This window comes from Tetrao urogallus, assembly GCF_951394365.1.
Source record: "Tetrao urogallus genome assembly, chromosome: 4".
Classification (NCBI taxonomy): domain Eukaryota; kingdom Metazoa; phylum Chordata; class Aves; order Galliformes; family Phasianidae; genus Tetrao; species Tetrao urogallus.
The window spans coordinates 60,489,550-60,511,104 of record NC_136817.1 but is presented as its reverse complement, the minus strand read 5'-3'; the positions used below and the strand labels follow the sequence as shown (position 1 = coordinate 60,511,104).

General features: G+C 35.6%; 1 protein-coding gene across 1 annotated transcript in view; it reads right to left on the bottom strand.

Annotated features, from left to right (window-relative positions):
- SORCS2 (sortilin related VPS10 domain containing receptor 2) overlaps positions 1–21,555 on the bottom strand; it is a gene marked incomplete at both ends in the record, with an annotated part of 510,226 nt that overhangs the window by 45,655 nt on the left and 443,016 nt on the right. Inside the window, 5 exons of the mRNA XM_079534212.1 lie at positions 1,283–1,374; positions 7,205–7,281; positions 14,641–14,743; positions 16,020–16,166; positions 20,751–20,930. Coding sequence (XP_079390338.1) covers positions 1,283–1,374; positions 7,205–7,281; positions 14,641–14,743; positions 16,020–16,166; positions 20,751–20,930 — 599 coding nt within the window. The remainder of the gene's footprint in view (positions 1–1,282; positions 1,375–7,204; positions 7,282–14,640; positions 14,744–16,019; positions 16,167–20,750; positions 20,931–21,555) is intronic.

Genomic DNA, 21,555 nt, shown 5'->3' with positions numbered 1-21,555 from the left:
CTCTCTCAAAGTCCCTGAGCTGGAGACCTGTTAAGCAGAGGTCAGTAAAACATTAAGTATGCAGAACAGCTCAAGTGCTAAAACACAAGTGCTAAAACTGCAGGCACCAAGATGATGGCCCCTTACAGCTATGATAATCCGCACAAAAATTTTCAGTAGATATTCAGCAAAGTTCAAAGTTCAGCATTCAAGTACTCTGTGTTCCTAAAAATTATGACTAGAATTCTTTTGTCTTGAGTACTTTTCAGGTCTTTTTAATACTACGATAATGACAGTTTTCAGTCTAGTTAATGAAGCATATAGCCAAGATCCTATTAGAATAAGCAGCATTATGCAAAAATGAGCCTTGTTATGATCAATCTTCTGATCACTTGCACCTCCTATTTCCTAACCTAGCGGGAGGTGTCCCTGCCCTTGGCAAAGGGGTTAGAACTAGATGATATTTTAAGCCCCTTCCAATCCAAACCATTCTATCACTATAGATCTATCACTCTTTTTTTTTTTTTTTTCAGACCGCAAAGATGATAATTTTATATGCCATTACACAAAGCTACCATGTTTTGCTTCACTATCATTCAGTTTAAAATTTGTTATTTCATAACAAAATTATTTGGAACCAAACTTTCCTGTCAAACAAGAGAAGGCCGTTTTCTGTAGTTGCATCATATGACAGGATCTACACAGAATGTGTAGTATAATTAATTAGTGTAGGAAATTGTCAGAAGAACTGGGCCTCTTGCATATGGTACTATACAACTTTTATGCACAGAGAAATTCTTTTCCCATTGGCTCCAAAAGACTACGTTGCATTGTTCTTGCCAGAGCAATTCAGGGCTATTCTCCAGCATTCTCATTACTGTGGCTGAAGAGAACAGAACTTTACCACAGTATGAAACAACTATTGTTTCCTATTTCCTATTGTGACCTAAGGCATCATAGGGAGAACATTACTGCCATATGCAGCAGGTGCAAACCAGTAGCAGATAATGACCATGATAAACATGGCTTGTACCGTAGAGTTCCAGGATAGCAGTTTAAGCAAAAATATCTATACTGATGTTAGAAAATCTTGTTATGATTAATTCATTATGTCATGGTACCAATACCACCAAGAAGAAATCTTTAAGAAAACATCTGAATTCTGTCAAATTAATTAATGTTACATTAAGCAGATTACACTTGCATCTCATATGTGATTACACTGAAATGTTCATCTTAAAATCTGAACTTTGTCTCATGTATTGAATACACAATAGCATGCTCTAATTGACTGTAGGATTACTTGAGTATTTTCAGTGGGATAGAGGTATCTTTGATGGCCACAATAACTCCACCATGGTCCAGGTACAAGATGTGATGCTCCTCTTCAAAGACCTACAAATCAGAAAACGAAAAGTCCAACTAAGCAAATGCAGAAATAAAATGTATGAGAAAACCAGTATTAAAAATCTTATGTTTCATAATGTCCACACTGTAAACAGAAAAGGACATACAAGTCAGTTTAACTCTTACACTTTTCCCAGTTGTAAAAGAGAAGAAAGCTAAGCAGGTGAATCAGAAAATGTTCAGGTTCAAATCACAGTCAGATTAAACTGTCTAAAGTTATTTTAGCCCTACCTTACATTCCTCGCAGCATGCCTTCTGCATTCTTTCCTATTATATATCACCAGGTGACCTATCACCTTACTTCAGTATTTGCCATATTCTTTATATCTTGCAGAATGAAATGCTTTGTAATCTAATTCTAAGAAAAATAGGAAAACTGCCACAGTCTGGGGCTGTCTTGCAAGTTCTTCAGACTCTACCGAAGTTGAAATAATTGGTGCCACTGTTTTCTGCATTTGCAATGTCATTGATTTATTTAAATTCAAACTTTGTGATCACATAAGGAGGCTGCTCTGAACTCTGAACCAAAATACATGTAATATTGATTTAATGGTTATAAAGGAGTCAAAATCTCCTAAATTATTTTCATTCGTTTGTCTAGAGGTCATCAGTAGTACTAAAATAAATGAATAAGAAATATCCTATTTTCTGCATCTGTTATCTGTTTTAAGCTGACGTTTACTCATGTTATTAGCCAGTGAAAGCTCATTTACCATAAGATCAAGTGATAAAGTGAGAGTTTATGCACACACATAGCAGGTCATAGAACACAGAGCCTCCTACACACTTTGACAAAGCCAAAGAAAAAAACATAAAGGCGAGCTCTACTTTGCCTTGTGAATGAGAAAATGCAGACAATACACAATGGTTTTTTAATGACAGTGCTAAAGGACACACTTAGGAGATAAGTAGGACTGAACCAAAGAGAGAAAAAGTCTTAATCATACAGCACATCCACCATTACTTCACAAACAGAAAGCACTTAATTTGCCTTTAGAATTCAATATTCCCCTCATTTTGTAAGAACACGTGTTATGGGATTCCTTGGGTTTCGAGTGTTTGATTGGCTTTTTGGTGTTGTCAGTTTACTGACAGAACCCCGATAGGGGACATTTACAGTCCTCTCTACTTGTTACATTCAGCTACACATTTTAGAAGACAATTCAGTGAAATGCAAACATTCATTTTAGATGTACTTCAAGAGGATGAAATCGCTTCAACTCAGATAAGCCAGCAGAGTTTCAAATTTCATTTGAACCTTTGCTCAAATCAAAATGAAACAGCAGTGCCAGAACAAGAAGTTTCTAAAAGCTTCACCTTCATACAGAAGATAAAGGAAGATGCTGTCTGCATGACTTCATCCAATTTAGGGTTTCTCAGAAAAGCATCATGGCAATTCCTAGTGCACCTTTTCAGTACACCAGGTTTACCCATTCCCGTGTAAACTGTGGCATGCTATAAGGCACAGCAGACCCATTACAGGTATATAAATGTCATATTTATATCATGCTCTTCTTGCAAGCATTTCAAATACATTCTAACTAAAAGATAAGTATCAATTCCTGCATTTTCATTTAATAATGAATTCACGAAATCAGAACCTGAAAACAATAGATAGGCATGTTCATATGACAGCCTAGAACTATGACTTCTCTCCACTAAATGACATCAGGTAATAGATTTATAATGATCCTTACTAGTAGCAAACAGAACTAAATTAATATAACCTGTTTCTAAATCTTTCCTTCTTTTGTAATGTTTTGGATAAATTTATGTGCTTTATAATCGTAAAGTCAACTTCTGTCTCTTTGTTTGCTCCTGTGTCTATTGCAACTGCAGCAGGTTATCTGTTGGGAGCAATTAAGAGAGCTCCATAAAATAACTGAACATGTTTAAATGAGAAATTTACTGCACACAATTTTACTCTGAGATATCTTAGAAGTAACCAAAAATACTCAAAGTCGCTTGCATCTCACAAAGTGACATCCATTTCTAAATCCAAATCTGTAATTCTCCTACAGCAGGAGGCAGCTGGACCTTCACAGTGGTGAGAAGCTGGGATTGCATCCTTTACCATTGTGCTTAAAAGTATTACCACACATCCCTTAAGATGTCTGCAGAAAAAAAAAGTAGTCTTGCTTAAACAAAGGTATTCCATATTGCTTTGATTTGAAAGGATTTGACACAGATAAAGAATATTCCTACAACTGAACCACTGAACTGGAGCTCCAAAGATCTAGGTTCACTTCCTAGGTGCACTGTGTAACCTTAGAAGGTTAGTACAATATATTGTGGCTGCACTAGATCTTCCATAGCAGATCAAACATGAAAGGCTTTCCTGTTCTTGTCTTTACTTTTATTTCACAGAATCACAGAATCTGAATTTCAGCCATTTCTTCTGAAAGCCAGAACTTTCTCTTACTCTGCTCACAGTGCAAATGAAGATGAAATACCATAAATGTGAAGAGAAATAGCTTGTTTTAAAAAAGCACATCCTTAACATTTAGAAGAGCATCCTAAAATTTTGAAAATCAGGACTCAAAACAGGCTCACGGGGAAAAACAATGTTTAAAATCTGTATGGTCTGTAATTGTGTACAGAGGCATTCCATTTCTCCCAGGATGCAAGATTTATTTATTTGACCCAGTATCACGTTCATTAACACATTTTATCAATATTGTTTTCCTGGTACAATAGATGGAGAAATCTTCCAATTAGACACATTTCTCCCACGAGTTCACTTTAGGCATACTTCATGGTTCACTTAAGAGGATCTAAGTTCACACTGTTCATGATAATGTCAAGGTTGGGTTCCTTTCTCTTGCATACATTCCAGGTCACTGCTGCTGCATGGACATATAAGCTACCTGTCAATCAGCTCCTAAACCCGTGCTGCTTACAGTACCATGTTGTACATACAGTACACACCACAAATTTCATTCTGCTTTCAAATGTTATTCAGTAATGTTTTCAAAAAACACTAATAAGCAAGTCAGCCATCATGCAACAGAAAGGCAGTAGAACAATTGTAACCAGCCCACACTGTGGTTACTTAGAATCTTTGCTTTTACTTTTTCATTTACTGAAAGTATTTACTTAATTCTTTGGAACTCTTTTTGGGCATTTTGATTTGTACCTATCAGTGCTAGCTGTGTTGTCTGCCATAGTAAATCACCCTGAATTCTCAAGTGAACATACCATGTAAAAGCCATGGAAACATGAGTTCAGTTGAAATCATTCCAAGTGTGTAAAACAGATTCAGACATTTCTGAAAAACAGATTTTCCTTAATTTGAGGGTGAACTACAAATATGGGGACTGGTCCCATTTACAAATCACAGACTGAATTTGAGTTAGCAATGTGATGCTCTAGTACAAAAAAGAGATCTCCTCCTGAAGTGAGGTGATAGCCAAGATGTCAAGATATCAAGGGAAACCATTTCATTCTGATTAATAATTATAAAATTTATAATGTTGCATCCAATTTCTCCATTTTTCAAGAGAAGATTTTAGATAGTCTGATCAACAAACAACAAAAAGGAAGAACAGTTTAGAAACTCCTTCCCTTAGGAAAAAAAGGCAGATTTGAAACTGGCAGGGAGGGGGAAAAGCCTGTGCTATGGGTAGACATAATAATTGCCTTTCAACATCTGAAAGGTTATTTAAAGCTGACAGAAAACTTCAGCTCCCAAAAGACAGGAGGAAACCAGCTTACCTTGCAAAAAATTGTGGAACAGCAAGAACAACAAAAAGCAAGGATATGCAAAGCAGCTTATGTTAAATGTTAAAAAATCTATGAAGTGAAGTAAAACACCATATAGGAGCACAGCAGAATCTCCTACAGTGAAAGATTAAGAAATAGGCCTGGAAAATCTCTATTTAAGTTGTTTCTGGTACAACTGATGCTTCAGAGCAGGTGGTTGGATTATCTTTCACTTTCCTCCTAGGCCTTTGAGTCCCAGTGCCAATATTGCTATTACTTCAGGAAAGCATTTACTCAATTCCTTGAACAGTCTTTTCCTCTGAGTTCTCCATATTTACCTATGTTGTTTTTTTTTCACTCTACATAAGCTTGTGTATTTCTTCTCATAGTTTGTAGACAGCTCTGCAACCTCATGTATGGAATGTAACAAAGGTGACAGGGATTCAATAATCACAGCCTCAAAGTTTCCAAGGTAGAGACTTAAACCCACCCAAAGAACTGTAACTGAACATGAGCTTTGCCCTCCCTTCTGCCAGCACAGGAAAGCTGTAACTTTCTATCCAAATTATTCCTGTATCACTGATGACAAAATTCTTGTCTATTTTTTTTCATGAGTTCCAACAGAGAAAGGAAACACATGTAATGTATATATAGCAATCTATGTTTTTATTCTGATAGCAAATATTGAGTAAACTCTTCCAAGACTTCACAGCAGTTTTAATTAAAATCAAGTGAGCAATGGTGGGTTTGATTTTGACTGTCACAATAAGGATCAGTTTGTGGCTGGTTTTACAGTTTGAATAGCCATCTTAAGGTCAAGTTCCAACACATATCATCTGTTGGAGTGTCTCAAAAATAAAAGCAGCAAAATATGACTTTGATCTCCATCACTCTTTCCTTCTTATTTCTCACCCTATCAAAATTATGAAAGTCTGGGAAATGGTGACAATAAAACATGAGAGGCCTCTGTTAAGTATGAGATAGCACAGCACAGGCTGTAAATTCTGGAAGGCTTTTGCATTTAAACACCTATTTATCATCTGCTAGAATTCAAGAAAGAATTTGGCATAAAATCTTATCTTTTAAAACTTAAAGAACATTACCACGATAAAAATAATATACATTTTTTAAAAAGTTCTTTTGCAGAGTATTAATGGCAATCGACAACAGCAATATAAGAAAGTGTCTGTATTTACTCTTATGTCAAAGGGGCTGAGATTAATAACACTAGTGAGTGCATTTTTCCACTTACTTATTCTCAGATAATAATACAGCTTTTATTTCAGTAGAACACTAAAACACTGTTTTAACTGAAATAAAATACTTTTTGATATAGTGGTAGTTTGAATGCTGTTTTTTCTTTTCTCTGGATATACATTAAAAGTAGATTACAGAACCTCCTCATGTCTTATTACTATTGTTATGGACATTTACACTCATAAAGAAAATATCATCGAGGCAGAGCAATTTAAAATAAAGTGAATTAGAAAGGTGTTAGGTTTAAATCAACACTATGCATTGGAAACATAAAACATCCGAAAATCAAATGTCATTTCAACCACTACAAGACTGGGATTTTTAAAAAATACTTCATATATTTAATCCTATAATTGATTAAATCATACTAAAAGACATTCAAAGGTTTACTACTATTTTTTTTTCAATCTCTTTTTGTGTTCTCACTTCCAATGGAAAACAAACTTTAAGCTTTAATAGCAGTTTTTAACTGCAAAGCAGAACAATTTCCCCCTTCCTATACAAATCCCGTTTTTCAGCATAGAATATTCATACTGCACGATTTAGCCCAAGTCCACCTCTTCATTAGCATAGGAAGATTACTGAAATTACAAAAAACCTAACTGGACTGCATGCTTCTTATGCAAGATATTAGAAGATTTGTAAAGAAACCAGAATATTTGAGTTTCAGGGGAATCTGACAGCCCAACCAATTTAGATCTTTGCAAATCACCTCCTTAATTTCTCAGTATCCACATCTTGCTTGCAAAATAATGCCCACCTGTCTCAAAAGAGTTGGTGTATAAAGATACGGTATGCATAATAAAATCCAACATACTGGGTAAATTTAAAATTGCCTTAAATTATTTCAGTTTCCTACCTGGCGCCATGTCTTCCCACAGTCAGATGTGATGTACATTTCTTCTTTATACTCCACCAGCTGAGACCCCAGGTTACCTGTCACAAAAGATAAGGAAAGAAGGGGGCACCCAATTAACAAGAGAGACTGGAAATAGTCCTGACAGCAGTCAGAGCGAGAACAAAACTCAGATGATGAGTGGTTTTATTTTATTAATTTTATTATCAACAGACATAGTCTCTTAAAAAAAAAAAAAAAAAAAAAAAAAAGCATCTTATCTATTTAATCTATTTATTTATTTACTTAAACATTCCTAGTTGCACATAGGCAGGAGCAACGAGGCTTAATTCTGACACTAAAATGTGTATTTAGGATATAAGTTCGAAATGTACATGAACTCAGTACCATACCTTAATCACATTATGTAAAATTATTCATTTTGAACTTGAATTGTTTAAAAAACAAAATGTTTTAAATGTAAGACTTTATGGAATGGTAGAAAAATCCAGGATCTAGGTAAGTATGTAAAACTGAAAACAGGGGTTATGGTCCAAAAAGCTCTGTAAATGCGAAAGTCTAGAGCAGAATTACTGCTGTATTTAAGTATTCACCAGGAAGCCATGGAGTATTTTGACAAATTACACTGAAGAGTTGCAGCTAGCATTCAGATTACTGTGAAGATTACTGACTTTTCCATACAAAAGTCTTGAAACAAACTTTTAAATCAAGATCGCAGAAGATGTAACCCCAAATCTCTATCTTTTAACTTGTGTTTAAAACAGCAAATCATTAAATCACCAGTTCACAGAGTTATAGGGGAGAACCAATCATAGCTCCAAATCCTTTCTAAACAATGTCCCTTTAGGGGATTTTGATTTAAATATATGCATTACATGCTTTTACAGTAAAAAGAAAGAGAGAAGTTATCAGATACTCTTAAACAGAAGAGATTAGGAAAGAAAACCCATGAGATTACAGTATCAGTATGTAATTTCACTTGTGTGTTATATAAATAGCTGTTTTTACCACCAAAACAGATCTGTTTATGGAGTATGGTATGGCCATTACAGGTTCTGGAGAAGAGTAACTGTGTGCACTGCTCAAAATACATGCTCTATTTTGGACCATCAAAACTGTGTGTGCTACATCACTTAATGGTTTACCTATGTTATTTAATCCTGTATACAGCCTAGATGAGATGATGTTAAACTTCATGTAGAATCAGAGAATTTACAGGATAGAGTTCATTTATTTCAACCGCCCCTTCTTCGTTTTACCTCTTTCCAGCCAACTCCATGCTGGAACTCCATTATCCAACTCCATTTATCAAGCAGTTCATCACAGATATAGTTGGCTTTGTTGTTTTGAAAATAAGACTCCACTCTTAGAGACCATTAGGCTCCTGGATAAATGCCAATTATTGTCTCTCTTACCTTCTCGTCAACAGAACTCTATTTACATGAGTGGATCTTTATTTTGAGAAGGGCTATGGAGCTGCACTTTAAAAAGTGCAGTGGTAAATTGCCTTAGCTAATGGAGAGTAAGTCTGCAAACTGACATCATTAGCTTTTGTTTCATTAGAAAGACTTTTACATCCAGCTGACACATTAATAACAAAGGTATCAGCAAGATCTTTGTAACTGGAGCTTTGTCAGGACAGCCATGACTCCTCCTTGGAGGAGACCTTGGTTCTACCACTATTGTCTTTTCTTGGTAAATGAACAAAACGAGATGGACTCAGTTATAGTTGCAGAGAAACACTATTCTGTCAAAAATACAACTAATGACAGACTTGGCATGGAGATGGATTGCTTTGGGAAAGAACACTGCTCTCTAACCTTTGAAAGCAGCCCACTTTATTGTCAAGGGTAAAAAAAAAAAAAAAAAAAAAAAAAAAAAAAAAAAAAAGCAGAGGTGATCCATGGAGGGACTTCTGATTGCTGATGTAATGCTCTGGGCATTGATGAAGGCTGAAATGTCCAATATGTCCAGATTTTTTTTAGGAGAAACATATCTACCACTTTATTTTGGAAACTTCATAAAGTGAAATCTACAGATTATGTCTCCGAACCTTTCTGTTTAATCTATGTCAAAAACATTACGGATTTTCCCTATTTAAAGAATTACATTGTTTAAACTTTTATATCCTGGTAAAATGCAACTTCAAAGACATTGCTATATTTGAGTCAAAAGTTTTGATTCAAGGCTCTATCTCAAAGCGTGTGGTGTTACTGAATTAAGTCAGCTAACAAGCACATGTAACAGCCTATAAACATGCAACCCTATAAACTCCTTTCCAGCAGCTCCAATTCACCTCAAATGAAATGCAAAGAAAGTCCTGACATTAATAACCTTATAAACAAATAACAGCAAAGTCACACAAGTGCTCTATTTTCTGAGCTGAAATACCCTGAAATTTCTTTTCTGTATCTGAATGCAATTATGAGCCATATTTGTGCTAAAAGTGGTGGCCAATAAAACAAAACAAAACTGACATCAACAGTCAAGGGTATAGAAGGTAAGAAATAGCCAAATTCTGTTCAACTCTTAAGGACTGGGAGCCAACACTTCAGTCAAAGACATCAAATGTCTCATCCAAAAAAGAACAGTTTTTAAATGCCATCCTGCTACCCACCACATTCTGGTATGTTGTAACTGTAACACAACCCACGGATATAACAGTAAGCTGGTTATCTGGAGAATCGTGCTAAATTTTATGCTCTTTATTATAGCTGTAAAAGTCTGAAGTAAGTCCTCAGATGTGTCAATACAACATGGAATCCTTTCATCATTTTATTGGGTATTACATCTCAAAATCCTTCTGTGGTAACAAGTAAAGGTAATATAATACACTGAGCACAATTGAAGTTCATACTGAAAAAGTTACTGCATCTGGAATAGGTGAGGTAACCATAAAACACAAGTTCCATCTCTACAAGAGTGGCGAGGCTGAAAGTACAGGGGCACTGACTGCTGTTCCATGCATTTCTCCCAGTTATTCCTACCTTTGCACATGCCAAATTAACAGTTGATAGCACAGTGATCTGATTTCTGAAATAAAACAATGCATTTTGATGATGATCAGTGGACAGTCAAGCTCTCTTGAAATGTGGTATAGTTGTGAGAACGCAAAAAGACACCAAGAGAGTTAGCTAATTTAAAGTTCCACACAGCTCAGGCATTTTAGCAGATATCTATAGTCATGAAAATATGGGAGTTCAATTTCATTTACAATTTATTATTAATTTACATGTTTTAATCACTACTTATCACTGTATTAGTCACATTTTTAATGTGATTTTAGACATGCTTACCATGAGAAGAAATAATCCCTACAAGGAACACTTCAAATATGGAAAATCTTTTTCAGCCACTGAAATTTAGCACACAGGCAGGTACCTACTCCAAAAAGGTAAATGCCCTGTGCCTACACTGCCTGTTAATTAATGCAGCTATGACATCTCTTTAGCCAATGAACAAGCTAAAATGTCATGGTTTGTAAACTACTAGTCAGCACAGAAGATGCATGCAACCAATTTGTGTTTCAGGTCCCAGATAAACTGCTTTTTGCTTGGCAAAACAAAGAAGTGTTTGACTGAGGGAGTGACTCACAGTCAGAGTCAGGGAACATGACATGAGAAAAGTCTTTGGGAATTGCAGGATCTTTACTCTAGAATGCTCTAGGAAATGCTCTAGGAAATGCTCTGTCATCTCACTGTTCCCTCATCCTTTCTGTAGTGGCAGTTCTGTATGCTACTTCTGTGAAAAATGTTATAAATTTATCACAATATATGCAATGTATTTGAGCCAGATGTGACAAAAAGTAAACTGAACTCTCCAGCACTTCCTCGATGTGCAAAATTTACCGCTTGCTTGGCTTGCCATCTGGACTGGAAACTAAGCAGAGAATTACAGTAAACCAGCACCTGAAAAGTCTACACTTCTCTAAACATTCTTCATAAAAGAGTTCTCCAAATTTATAGTAAAAAATTTACACATCAATTGACACACATTTCATAGCTGATACTGTGAAAAAAGAAGTCACTGCCAAGATTAAAAATCAAATGCAATGCAAAATCTTATTACACTTCTTAAAGGGAACAAACCAGTTACTTGAATGAACACTTTAATATGCAGCTATAAAACTTAATATTCTGTCTGCAAAATTTATATATATTTATAAGCTACAAATACATTTTCCTTAGAACTACTTATACAACTTTAATAGAGTTCAATTTTTATTTGTAAATGCGATTTATAAAAGATGCAATTTTAACATCGCATTATTAAATTTTCCCCAAAGGTTCTAGGCATTAATGCTATTTTCTGTTTAATTATTTTTTTAAATGAAAACAATAATCAGACATCTCTGTGGTCTACTTTTCGAGCTGACTATCAAAAAAATCCTTAAGTTACAGGTTATGCTTTCAATTGTCACAAGCAACTGTGTTGTATCATCCTTCTGTTATGTATCCAATCTCCACATTACAGTGATTTTGTTGCTGTTGTTTGGCCTCCTGATTAATAACCGCAATGCTCTCACTGAGAGGAGCAGTTTCATTGTTCTTATGGTTACAAACTATTCTCTGATTTCCAGTTCTTATCCAGTTGTTTATACCATACATTCATTGAACATCTCTTTACTTGCATTTGTTTCTATCCCATGGTTACACTTTCAGGAATAAATCATATTCTTTATTGGCCTTTATTTTTCTCAGCTAATGAGATTCTCCATGTAAACAGAATCTCTATTTCCATCAATTGCCAAGTCCTTCTCAGCATCTGCTCACTGGTCCTGAAAAATGATTATCAGAACTGTACACACTGTTACTAGTACAGTATTTTGCCAGATAATTAATATTTTCCTCTCCCTGTTGGCTATTATTTACCTACTTTACCCTCTGAATACATTTCCCTTTTCCACAGTGCAACGCACTGATGGTTCATAGTCACACTGATCAACTGACATTCCTGGATCTATATCATCATCTGCCACTTGCAGATGATGCGCTCTCACTAATTCTAACAGTGAAATTCCAATAGAGTGTAATGTAGTCCAGATAATCTGATTTCTGTATGTGCAAAGAAACCAGTACTTCTGTTGATTTGCATGTGATTATCAATGTTGGGAATCGGGACAGAAAAAAATGCAAGCTTGTTGTATGTAAATTATTTCTGATAAGAAGGGTAAGTTTACAAGGATGTCAGGTTTGCCAGATAAGACTGGGGACATGCACTGAATCTACACGACCTGAGCATTCAAATCATACAAATGCAAGACAAAATCAGAGCTGAGTCAGGTCATCCGTTTGCAAGCACGCAGATGCTCTTTCATACTTACAAAACAAAGTCCTTCTGCTCTGTTTGCAACCTTCAACCAGAGAAAAATATATTGCACTATCCCTGGAAAATTTCTTCTTACTTTACCTGGTGGCTATGAGTGATGGCGTGTCTACCATTTTAATTCCATAACAAGTTGCTCAACAATCAGATCAGATGTAACACATCAGACTGTTTCTTAATGATATCTGGATATAATTAAAAAGGCTCCCACGTTGAGGAAAGCTGTTATTAGCTTATTTACCAGGCATGGTAAGACATCAAAGTGATAAAATCATACAGAATAAGTTAGGCTGGAAAAGACCCTTCAGATTATCAAGTCCAACCATTACCTTGCACTATCAAGCCCACCTCTAAATGATGTCCCTAAGTGCCACAATCATGCCTCTTAAATATCTTCAGGACAGCAACTTCACCATCTCCCTGGGCAGCCTGTCCCCATACCTAACCATCCCTTACATGAAGAAATTCTTCCTGACATTCAATCTAAACCTCCCCTGGTGTGACATGAGGCTGTTTCCTCATGTCCTATGTCACTTGTCATCTGAGAAAAGAGAATATCCATCTTGTTACAAACTCTTTTCAGGTAGCTGCAGAGAGCAATAAGAGTCTCCCCTCAGCCTCCAGACTAAACAGTCACAGTTCCTTCAGCCATTCCTCGATGGTCTTGTTTTCCAGGAAGGAATTAAGTGCAAAGTACTCTTCTCCAACATGCCATCCATTTTATCACCTCAGAGCCGTGCACTTAAGAAGTATCCACAAAATCCAACCAAATGAAAATAAACCAAAATCCCCCAAAGTATCAATTAATCACATCAGATTATAATGCAGGGACAGAGAAAAATGAAATACAAGTGTCAGACTAATTTATAAAACCACATTGCTTAATTTGCTTCAAAAAGGCAGAGGCATAAAGAACCTACATCAGAATAGGAAGCACCGTTATGTAAAAAGAAGATCCTTGAGATGGTTATTATTTTTTGAAACACTGAAATGTATTAAATGTGAATTAAATATCTACTTAGATACTTCCAAGAAATGTATCCACAAAGGCATCTTATATATTCTTAGTCTCATTCTCATCAATAAAAACAATGTAGCATTTTCCATTTAGGTCTGCTTCCAGTAAAATATCTTAAACTCCATTTACTGTAAGGAAATCTAGTTATATTGAAGTAATAGCAACTGTCATTGTCTTTCAACACCAAATATGTTTGCCTTGAAATTCTCAGGAAATTTTCAACTTAATAACCCTTCTATAAAACACTAGCAGAAATCATTATAGATTAAAAACAGATACATTTTCATGAAAAGAGAAGTAATACATGCGTGTATTTAATCTAAACATAGTTCAGAACAACGGAATAAAATAATGAGACATAAAAAGCACTTTATAACTGTTAACATTTCAAGATTTTAAAGCAAAGGAAAGGAAAATCAAATGAAATGAATAAATGAATCACAAGGGTACAAAATAAAACAGACTAACATGAATGTTTTTAGTGATGAGTAGTCAATACTCTGAGAGAATTTCTTTTATTAAATTCGACTTCACAGTAACGTGGTCCCATATGCATGTTATAATGGAACAGCACAAGCATCGCTCTCAGCACTAGGACACACTTGCCTCTTTCACTTCATCTCCCTTTAGTTGGAAAGGAATTTGTAAATATTACAAAACAAATGATCTTTATGAAGAACAAAGACTTGGCCACTGTTTAGATTTATTGGATTTACTGAGCTGTTCATGATGCCAGAGGAGATGGTAAGGATCTTCACTTCCAGGCAACATGACAGGTCCCTCAGCCATCACCACTGCTTCATACTTCATTAATGGGGAGAGAGACACTAAACAACATAGAGAAACATAATGGCATTAACTGTTACAGAGCTGTCCTAGAAGACTGAGCTCTGGGGGATTCAATTAACTTTTACTACATCTTTTGATCCAGGGATCCTGTAACAGAACGTTCTTCAGTGAGAGCATTCTTCAGTGAGAGCCTTATTTTGGTAATGTTTCTATAATGGTAGATGTCATAATCCAAAATACTAAATCAATACTAAATCAACAATTCCTACTACATTTCAGGTCTTACAAAATAATGTTGTGCTTTTACCTGCCCCCATGATGAGCCCTGGTGCAGTATCCTTCGTATGGACTGTTCCTGACACATATGGATTATCTGCCCAGCGGAGATGGAGGTGAAGGTAGCAATCAGGCTTGTGGGGGAAAAAGAACAGAGGTTGAAAAAAAATAAAATGCTGGTAACAGTTAGGCTTATGTGATAATGAAAGCCCATGCAGAGAACAGTTGCTCTGATGTATCCCTACAGAGAATGGCTGTTTCCAGTGGAGTCTAGACCAAAACACCACACTAAGCCATCTAACAAGAGTGTCTCCATAGTCTGACTCTGACAATAAAAAAGAAGTCGGAATGAAATTATTGTATAAAAAATCCATCTGACAGAACTGCTTAAAGTCTCTAGCTAGCAGCAACAGCAATAATTAGAATGTTTGCTGGTCTCAAGTAATTAGGTAAAATGATGATTAATTTAAAAATTAGGTAAAATTTCTTTTTTAGAAAAAAAGAATCATAAAAATAGTTTAATGACTTTTGGATGATCACCATCTCTCTTAGCTAAGCAACTTACTGCCTCTTGCACTTACTGAAGTGGCACTTGGAGGTCATTATTGCTGCCTGCCAGTGGTGCTCAGCAGCTGCTGCTTCTGCTATTCTTCCACTGATCTGAGAGCTCAGATTCAGGACCCATAGGCTTAAGACATATAGCACAGTCTGAAATTTTCAAACAGGAGCCAACATCTCCAGCCCTCCCCTTTCTATGTGGAGAAGGATTAAATTTCTGCCAGTAGCAGGACTGAAACCATTTATTTTGCCTAGAAATTCAGAGCCTGGAGTCCCCATGAATGGAGAATCACTGACAAAAATATGAAGTTTTTCAGTACAGCGCAAAAAACGAGATATTATGGGTAGCTAGGAATACAATAACATCAACTTAAAAAAAAAAAAAAAAAAAGGACTTTTTGATGCAATTAAATGTGATTTTTATTTCCAAGCAACTATCAAGAGTTCCTTTAACAGGGTTATCTTGCTTTAAGATGAAATAAAAGTATGAAAGATGGAAACAAAAAAGACATTGGTAAGATGCATCTGATGTGCCTCTTATATCCTGAAACAACTTACTCTTATGATTGTTCTGAATTAGGTTGTGTGGATGACACACAAGAAAAGCTGTCTTCTTTGCATCAAATTAAGCTCTAAAATAAGTAATGCAGAGCTATAGGCGGAGTCATGACTCACTGTACAAGATGACTGGACTAACAGCTAGCTAAATCCCTGCTCATGTCATGCAAGTAGATTTGTGTATTAATTTAACTGGTAATCTCAGCACAAAGCTCCTGGGTTGCCTGCACTGCTACACATACTGTCCATAGAAATAATTCTTTTGCAGTTCAGACAGAGGATGGGACCACTTACAGGTTTGCAGTTGGTAGGTTTTCCATTCATATCAATGTCTGGAGGGTTTAGAAAATCCCAGTCACGGCCTTTGTTGTAGGTTATTAGGGTTGTAACTTTCCCATCAATCTTCTGGTTGGCCAGAAAGACTCCTTTTACACCTCTGACCTGAAGCATAAATGAGAAAAAGTTATTAACCAGCATATACACATTTTTTTGGCAAGGATTATTGCTGATCAGCTGCTCTTTTGTGGCTCTGAACTGCATGCCTCTAGTATTTTCTCCATTATGGAAATGAATGATAGCTTAAAAGAGAAAAAATAAAAATAAAACAAAGTATTAAGAGGAAAAGGACAAAGAGGTAAGATCTCACATCAAATTAGAAAGTTTCATTAAGAGTGTCCCTGTTTACCCTATGATTACTTATGAGGCTTTCTGAATTATTGAAAAATTCTTGGAAACACCTATCTACTCATACACCATTTCCAGCACAGTATAGCTGCCCAATTGTGCAGGTCTGAGCATGAACAGGAATATCTGCCTCTTACTATTTACTTTTTATCAGAAACACTTAGAGTTTCCTCTTTTTTTTTTTTCCTTTTTTTTTTTTCTTTTTTTTTCCCCATTCTTCTCTCCCCCAACTACCACTAACTTCCTTTGATACACATTTTAAAAAATGTCTGTGCTTAGGCTGAAGAGAAGGCATCCATAGCAGCAGGCTAAAGATTTGATCTCTATCATTCATAAATATATTTCTTTTTCTAAGGAACTGACCAAAGTCTACAGAGATTATATTCTGCTGGTTACAGTAATACCCTAGAACTTGGAAATACATTTAAATCCAGATAATCAAATTTTCCATAACTGTTTTGCTACCCAAAGTTCTCACAAGCTCCTTCCCCCTTAAAACCCATGTACATGTGATTAGCTTACTCTTCCAGGATGCTGGAAGCTCAGCATTGACTCAAGTCAACAGTCAATTGCATGGTAATGGAGGTGATAAGAGTGGAAAAAATAAGGAATGTGCATTCCTAACTGTCAAAGCTACTTCAACTTGCTGGGAATTTATTATGCATTCCTTCTTCCAAAGAGAGCATGAACATGAATGCTGAGCAGTTCAAACATGTACTGAGGATGGTAGAGCTGCATTACAATTTCTGTGCATATATTTTTTGTAGTGAATACTATTAAATATTTAAGCAGTAATTAGATCAAGGACTGCAAGGGAGGAATCCCTCTTCTTTGTAGATGGCAAAAACAGTAATACATTGTGAATATTTTTTTCTTCTCTCAGTCTTGTTTAATAAATATCAATCGCTCCATATAATCATACAGTGAGAATCAGTCTGAAAAAGTTCTTCATTGCCATTCCCATCTGTAATCCAGCCAAGGGGCTAGGGTAACTTCACCTCTGCAGAATATGGAGTTTGAATCCTATCAGGCACAGAAATATCATGAAAAAAATTTCAGTGTGTCAATTAACTACACCTCACCAATGCTCTAAAAGATAAAAGCTGACCAGCACTTCAGCACTGTTTTGAAAGAAAGGCATAAATTCTACTTTAAATAATGAGTTTCAAGAGGCATCAGCCTTCAGAGAATGTTCAGAAGAATGAGGTTTGGAGTGGTGCATTAGCTAAAAAATAAAATAATAATAATAATAATAAACAAATACAAATAAAAACGGTAACTACACTGCATAAAATTGGCAGCTTTAAAACCTCCCTACCACTGTATAGAACTTTCCAATATATTTGTCTTGTGACCTTTGGAATCTCATATCTGAATTTTCTGTAAATATTTTAAGATCTATATGTTAAATTTACCTACTGGATTCAACTGTGACAATGAGACAGACAAATTCTTTGTCACTTTCCACTCCTTGACTTATTTTCCTGGTATAAAAGTGGGACGTTAGTGTCTTTCTACAACGAAGGGAAAAGAGTTGCATAGCAAACAACATGCTGTGCAGAAGAGGACATTTAAACACCAGGGAGTGTTGAAGTGCTCAGCTTCAATCCAGAAGCTACCTAAAATATGAAAGTAGTTTCCTAGAGTAAGACAAGTCAGGGAATTCAAGAACGCCGTTCCTTTGGCTTTCTTTTGATTTTTTTTTTACTGTAGCTGTTTTTCCACTTTCTTATTGTGGTTCCTCAGTACTTTCAGAAAGGTCATTTGCACCTTACAAACCTATTGTGTAAACACTTTCACTGTTGTGGCTTTGTATTCTGTGACAATAATTACTGCACTTTTCTTTTAGTAACAGTTGAACAGTATTTGCTACTAGTGTTCAGATAGGCCCACAGTGTTTATTAGCAGCAGTTACTGAAATACAAAAAAATGCAGTTATATAACAATATGCGATTAAAATTTAAATGCCTAAGAGTCACTGTTTAGGCAAGAAAGTAAGCAAGAATATATGCTCCAACTTGTGGAGCTCTTAGTCATACAGGAAACAAAACAGGATCCAGTATAGAAGTAGCACATTTGGGTATCTGTTTTCAAATATGACTGAGTCAAATTTGTGACTGAGTCGTGTCAGCGGCACTTGATACAAATTTCAAAGGCATACTGCTTTTGGAGAGTTAACACTTTTGCCATTCTTTGATGTGAATATTTGGCAATTATTCTCCATCATATTTGCAACGTTAGCAGAAATGAAATACTGTACAAAGAAGACAATGTACATAAGAGAAAATGAAAGCAGACAAGTAAAAGAGCTTATAGTAGATGTACCAGCAAAAGATGAAGTGAAGACAGCAACAGGTAATGAAGAACAACAGTGAAAATGTTAAGAATTACACACTGATGGAAACTGTCAACCACTGAAGATCACCTCTGTGTTAAAGATTTCTGTTCCAATTATGGGATACATGCATAAAAAAGTCCACAGCGAAAATCAAAGTACATTAAAAAAAAACAACCCAAAAACACGTTCCCACCGTCTTCAACATATCTTTATTAGCTATGAAGTGTACATAATCCACATGCTATTTGCAGATACGAATAGATGATCACTATTTAGTAAAGAAGACAAACACTTTTAATGTAATATATATATAATAATAAATATTATTTATAATATATATAATATATATATTAATTTAATTAATATTAATATTTAATATTATATGTATAATATATATGTATATATTATATATAATATATATAATAAATAATTTTACAAGCTATCTGAAAGCTGCAGGCTTTCTTACTTTAAACAAATAAAATTGCCCTCCTATGATGCAACCTAATTCCAAAAACAATTCTAAAGATGTAGAACAGTCTTTCAATTACTCTATCATTTGCACATGTTCTTTTTAATGCAACCTTACGAATTAATTCTGTGTACACAATGATCTAGGATCTCTCACTTTTGTTCATTAACACTGTGAAATTCTTAAATTACGAGTGACACTGAATTAAATAAGTAACTGTTGCAGACAAAAGGAGAGTGAGAGTTGGCATCTCCACACAACTGATGTGCTCTAGGTGATGCTGAGAGAAGAGATAGTACCTTAATCTCTTATGGCTTTGCATCCTACAGGAATGACCAAAAGCAATGAGCTGCAAAATACTGCTCCCAGTGTATCACCCTGTGGGAATGTGGCACACAATTTACAGCTTTACTCATTAAAGTAGCTCTATTTCTAAATAGAGTCAGCATAGAAAATAATCTGTGCGTAAATTGGTAATTAGTAAATGTTTTACTCTAGCTATTTGAAAAGAAAAAGCTAATCAATGATGAAGAAGATAAAGGAGAAAAAAAAATGCTATCATGTTCCCACCAAGAAGAGCCTATTTAGAGCCATTTAGCACCTCTGCAAGTGCAATATTTGTAATCAGAATTACTGCTGACCGTTTCCACAAGAAGGCTGGTACATTTAGGAAGACCTGTTTGAAAACACAAAACAAAACAAAAACAAAAAAAACAAAACAAAACAAACAAAAAAAACCCCCAGAAAACTAACACCAGACAAGTTAGAGCATAACAGTGGCCAAAGTGGGTCAGAAGAAAGGTCCATGTTGTTTGAGATCCTGTTAATGGTCAGTACTATATGCTGTAAGAAAGAACAAAACTGGTGCAAATGTACATCTTGCTTCACATGGAAGTCAGCAGCAGGAAGAATTGAATTGATGACAAGTTTGTGCCTTCCAAAATGCTATACTCTTTATTCATTTATCTCGCGAAACACACGAGAGATAAGATCAAAGATAGAACTGTTCATAAGATAGCATCACATACCAAACACTGCTGGCACGATACACCCTGTGAAAGCAAGTGAATTTGCTGTCCAGTATTTAATTTTGTTGATTCTTCACTTGTCAGAGGTGACACAAAACCTAGCACAAGGCTCTCGGGTTTATTATTTAAAGATCTACTTGCTAAGAGACTCTAAGTCAGGAAGTGTACCACGGAGAAGAAAAAAAGCCATACACAGGCAGCTACATAACTTCCTCCTTTAATAATAAATTGTGCTGTCAGCTCCATTTCTCACATGCAGAAAGCCTTGATCAACTCTGATTTTGCACATCCCTGTAACATCATATCAATTATCTAGTTCTTAGAGCCCACTGCACACTAGCAGGAAAAGAGAGAAACACATATATAGTATGATGTACTAACAGCAAGAAAGAAATCCTAGCCTTTTTACATTAAAGACAACTGTGAAAATTATTTATATTCATAATCCAAATAAAAGAATGAAAACTCCACCTAGACCACAGACATTGGAAGAACTAAAAGCCTACCTCCAGAATATCTATCAGGACATTTTCTTCTGGCTGCTTTGTGCTCCGGACGTTCTCCAGCAGGATAGAATAGTAAATGCCTTGTGGGTCAGATTGGTACAGATTGTATGTGTCTGTCTGGTACCATTCCTGAACAGCCACAAATACCTGGTTTTCATCCGTACTGATTATCTGTAAATCCTGTAGGAAAAGAAGGTACAAACGACTATTTTTTCCATCATTCAAGTGGCACAAGCAATAGGTCTGCCAGAAAAGTTGAATACTACTGTAGGGAAAAATGCATCAGGAAGCTAGATGACAGTAATTTCCCAACCTAATACTAACTAGCATGCTGCACCCCACCAGTTTGAGGTGGCTGGGCTTTGCCTTCTGGCTTGAGGTCATCAGAGGGATGATCCCACCAGCTCAGTGAAGACCCAAAATCATCAGTGTGTGAGTTTTTACAGGAAGAATTAAACAAAAAACATTGTTTCTGGCTTTCAACATGAAAACAAATGCTACTGATTCCACCATTTGGATTCATGAATGAAAAGGAAAAAAGAAAAGTGAATGATTTTCCTAGATCTGAATGCAAGTCTATGGAAAACTTGTGAGTTTTGTAACACTATAACCTAAAAAATAATCCTCAGGTACTCAAACAGCTAAGAAATATTTTGTCCATAACACATAACATAACAAAAAGAGACCCAGTAGTTACGCAGAGGAAGTAGTATATATTGTGCACTGATGTCTGTTATACTATGTAACAGTACCTATTGAATTAAATATTCAACAATAATAAAATAAGAGTCAACATTCTGCATTT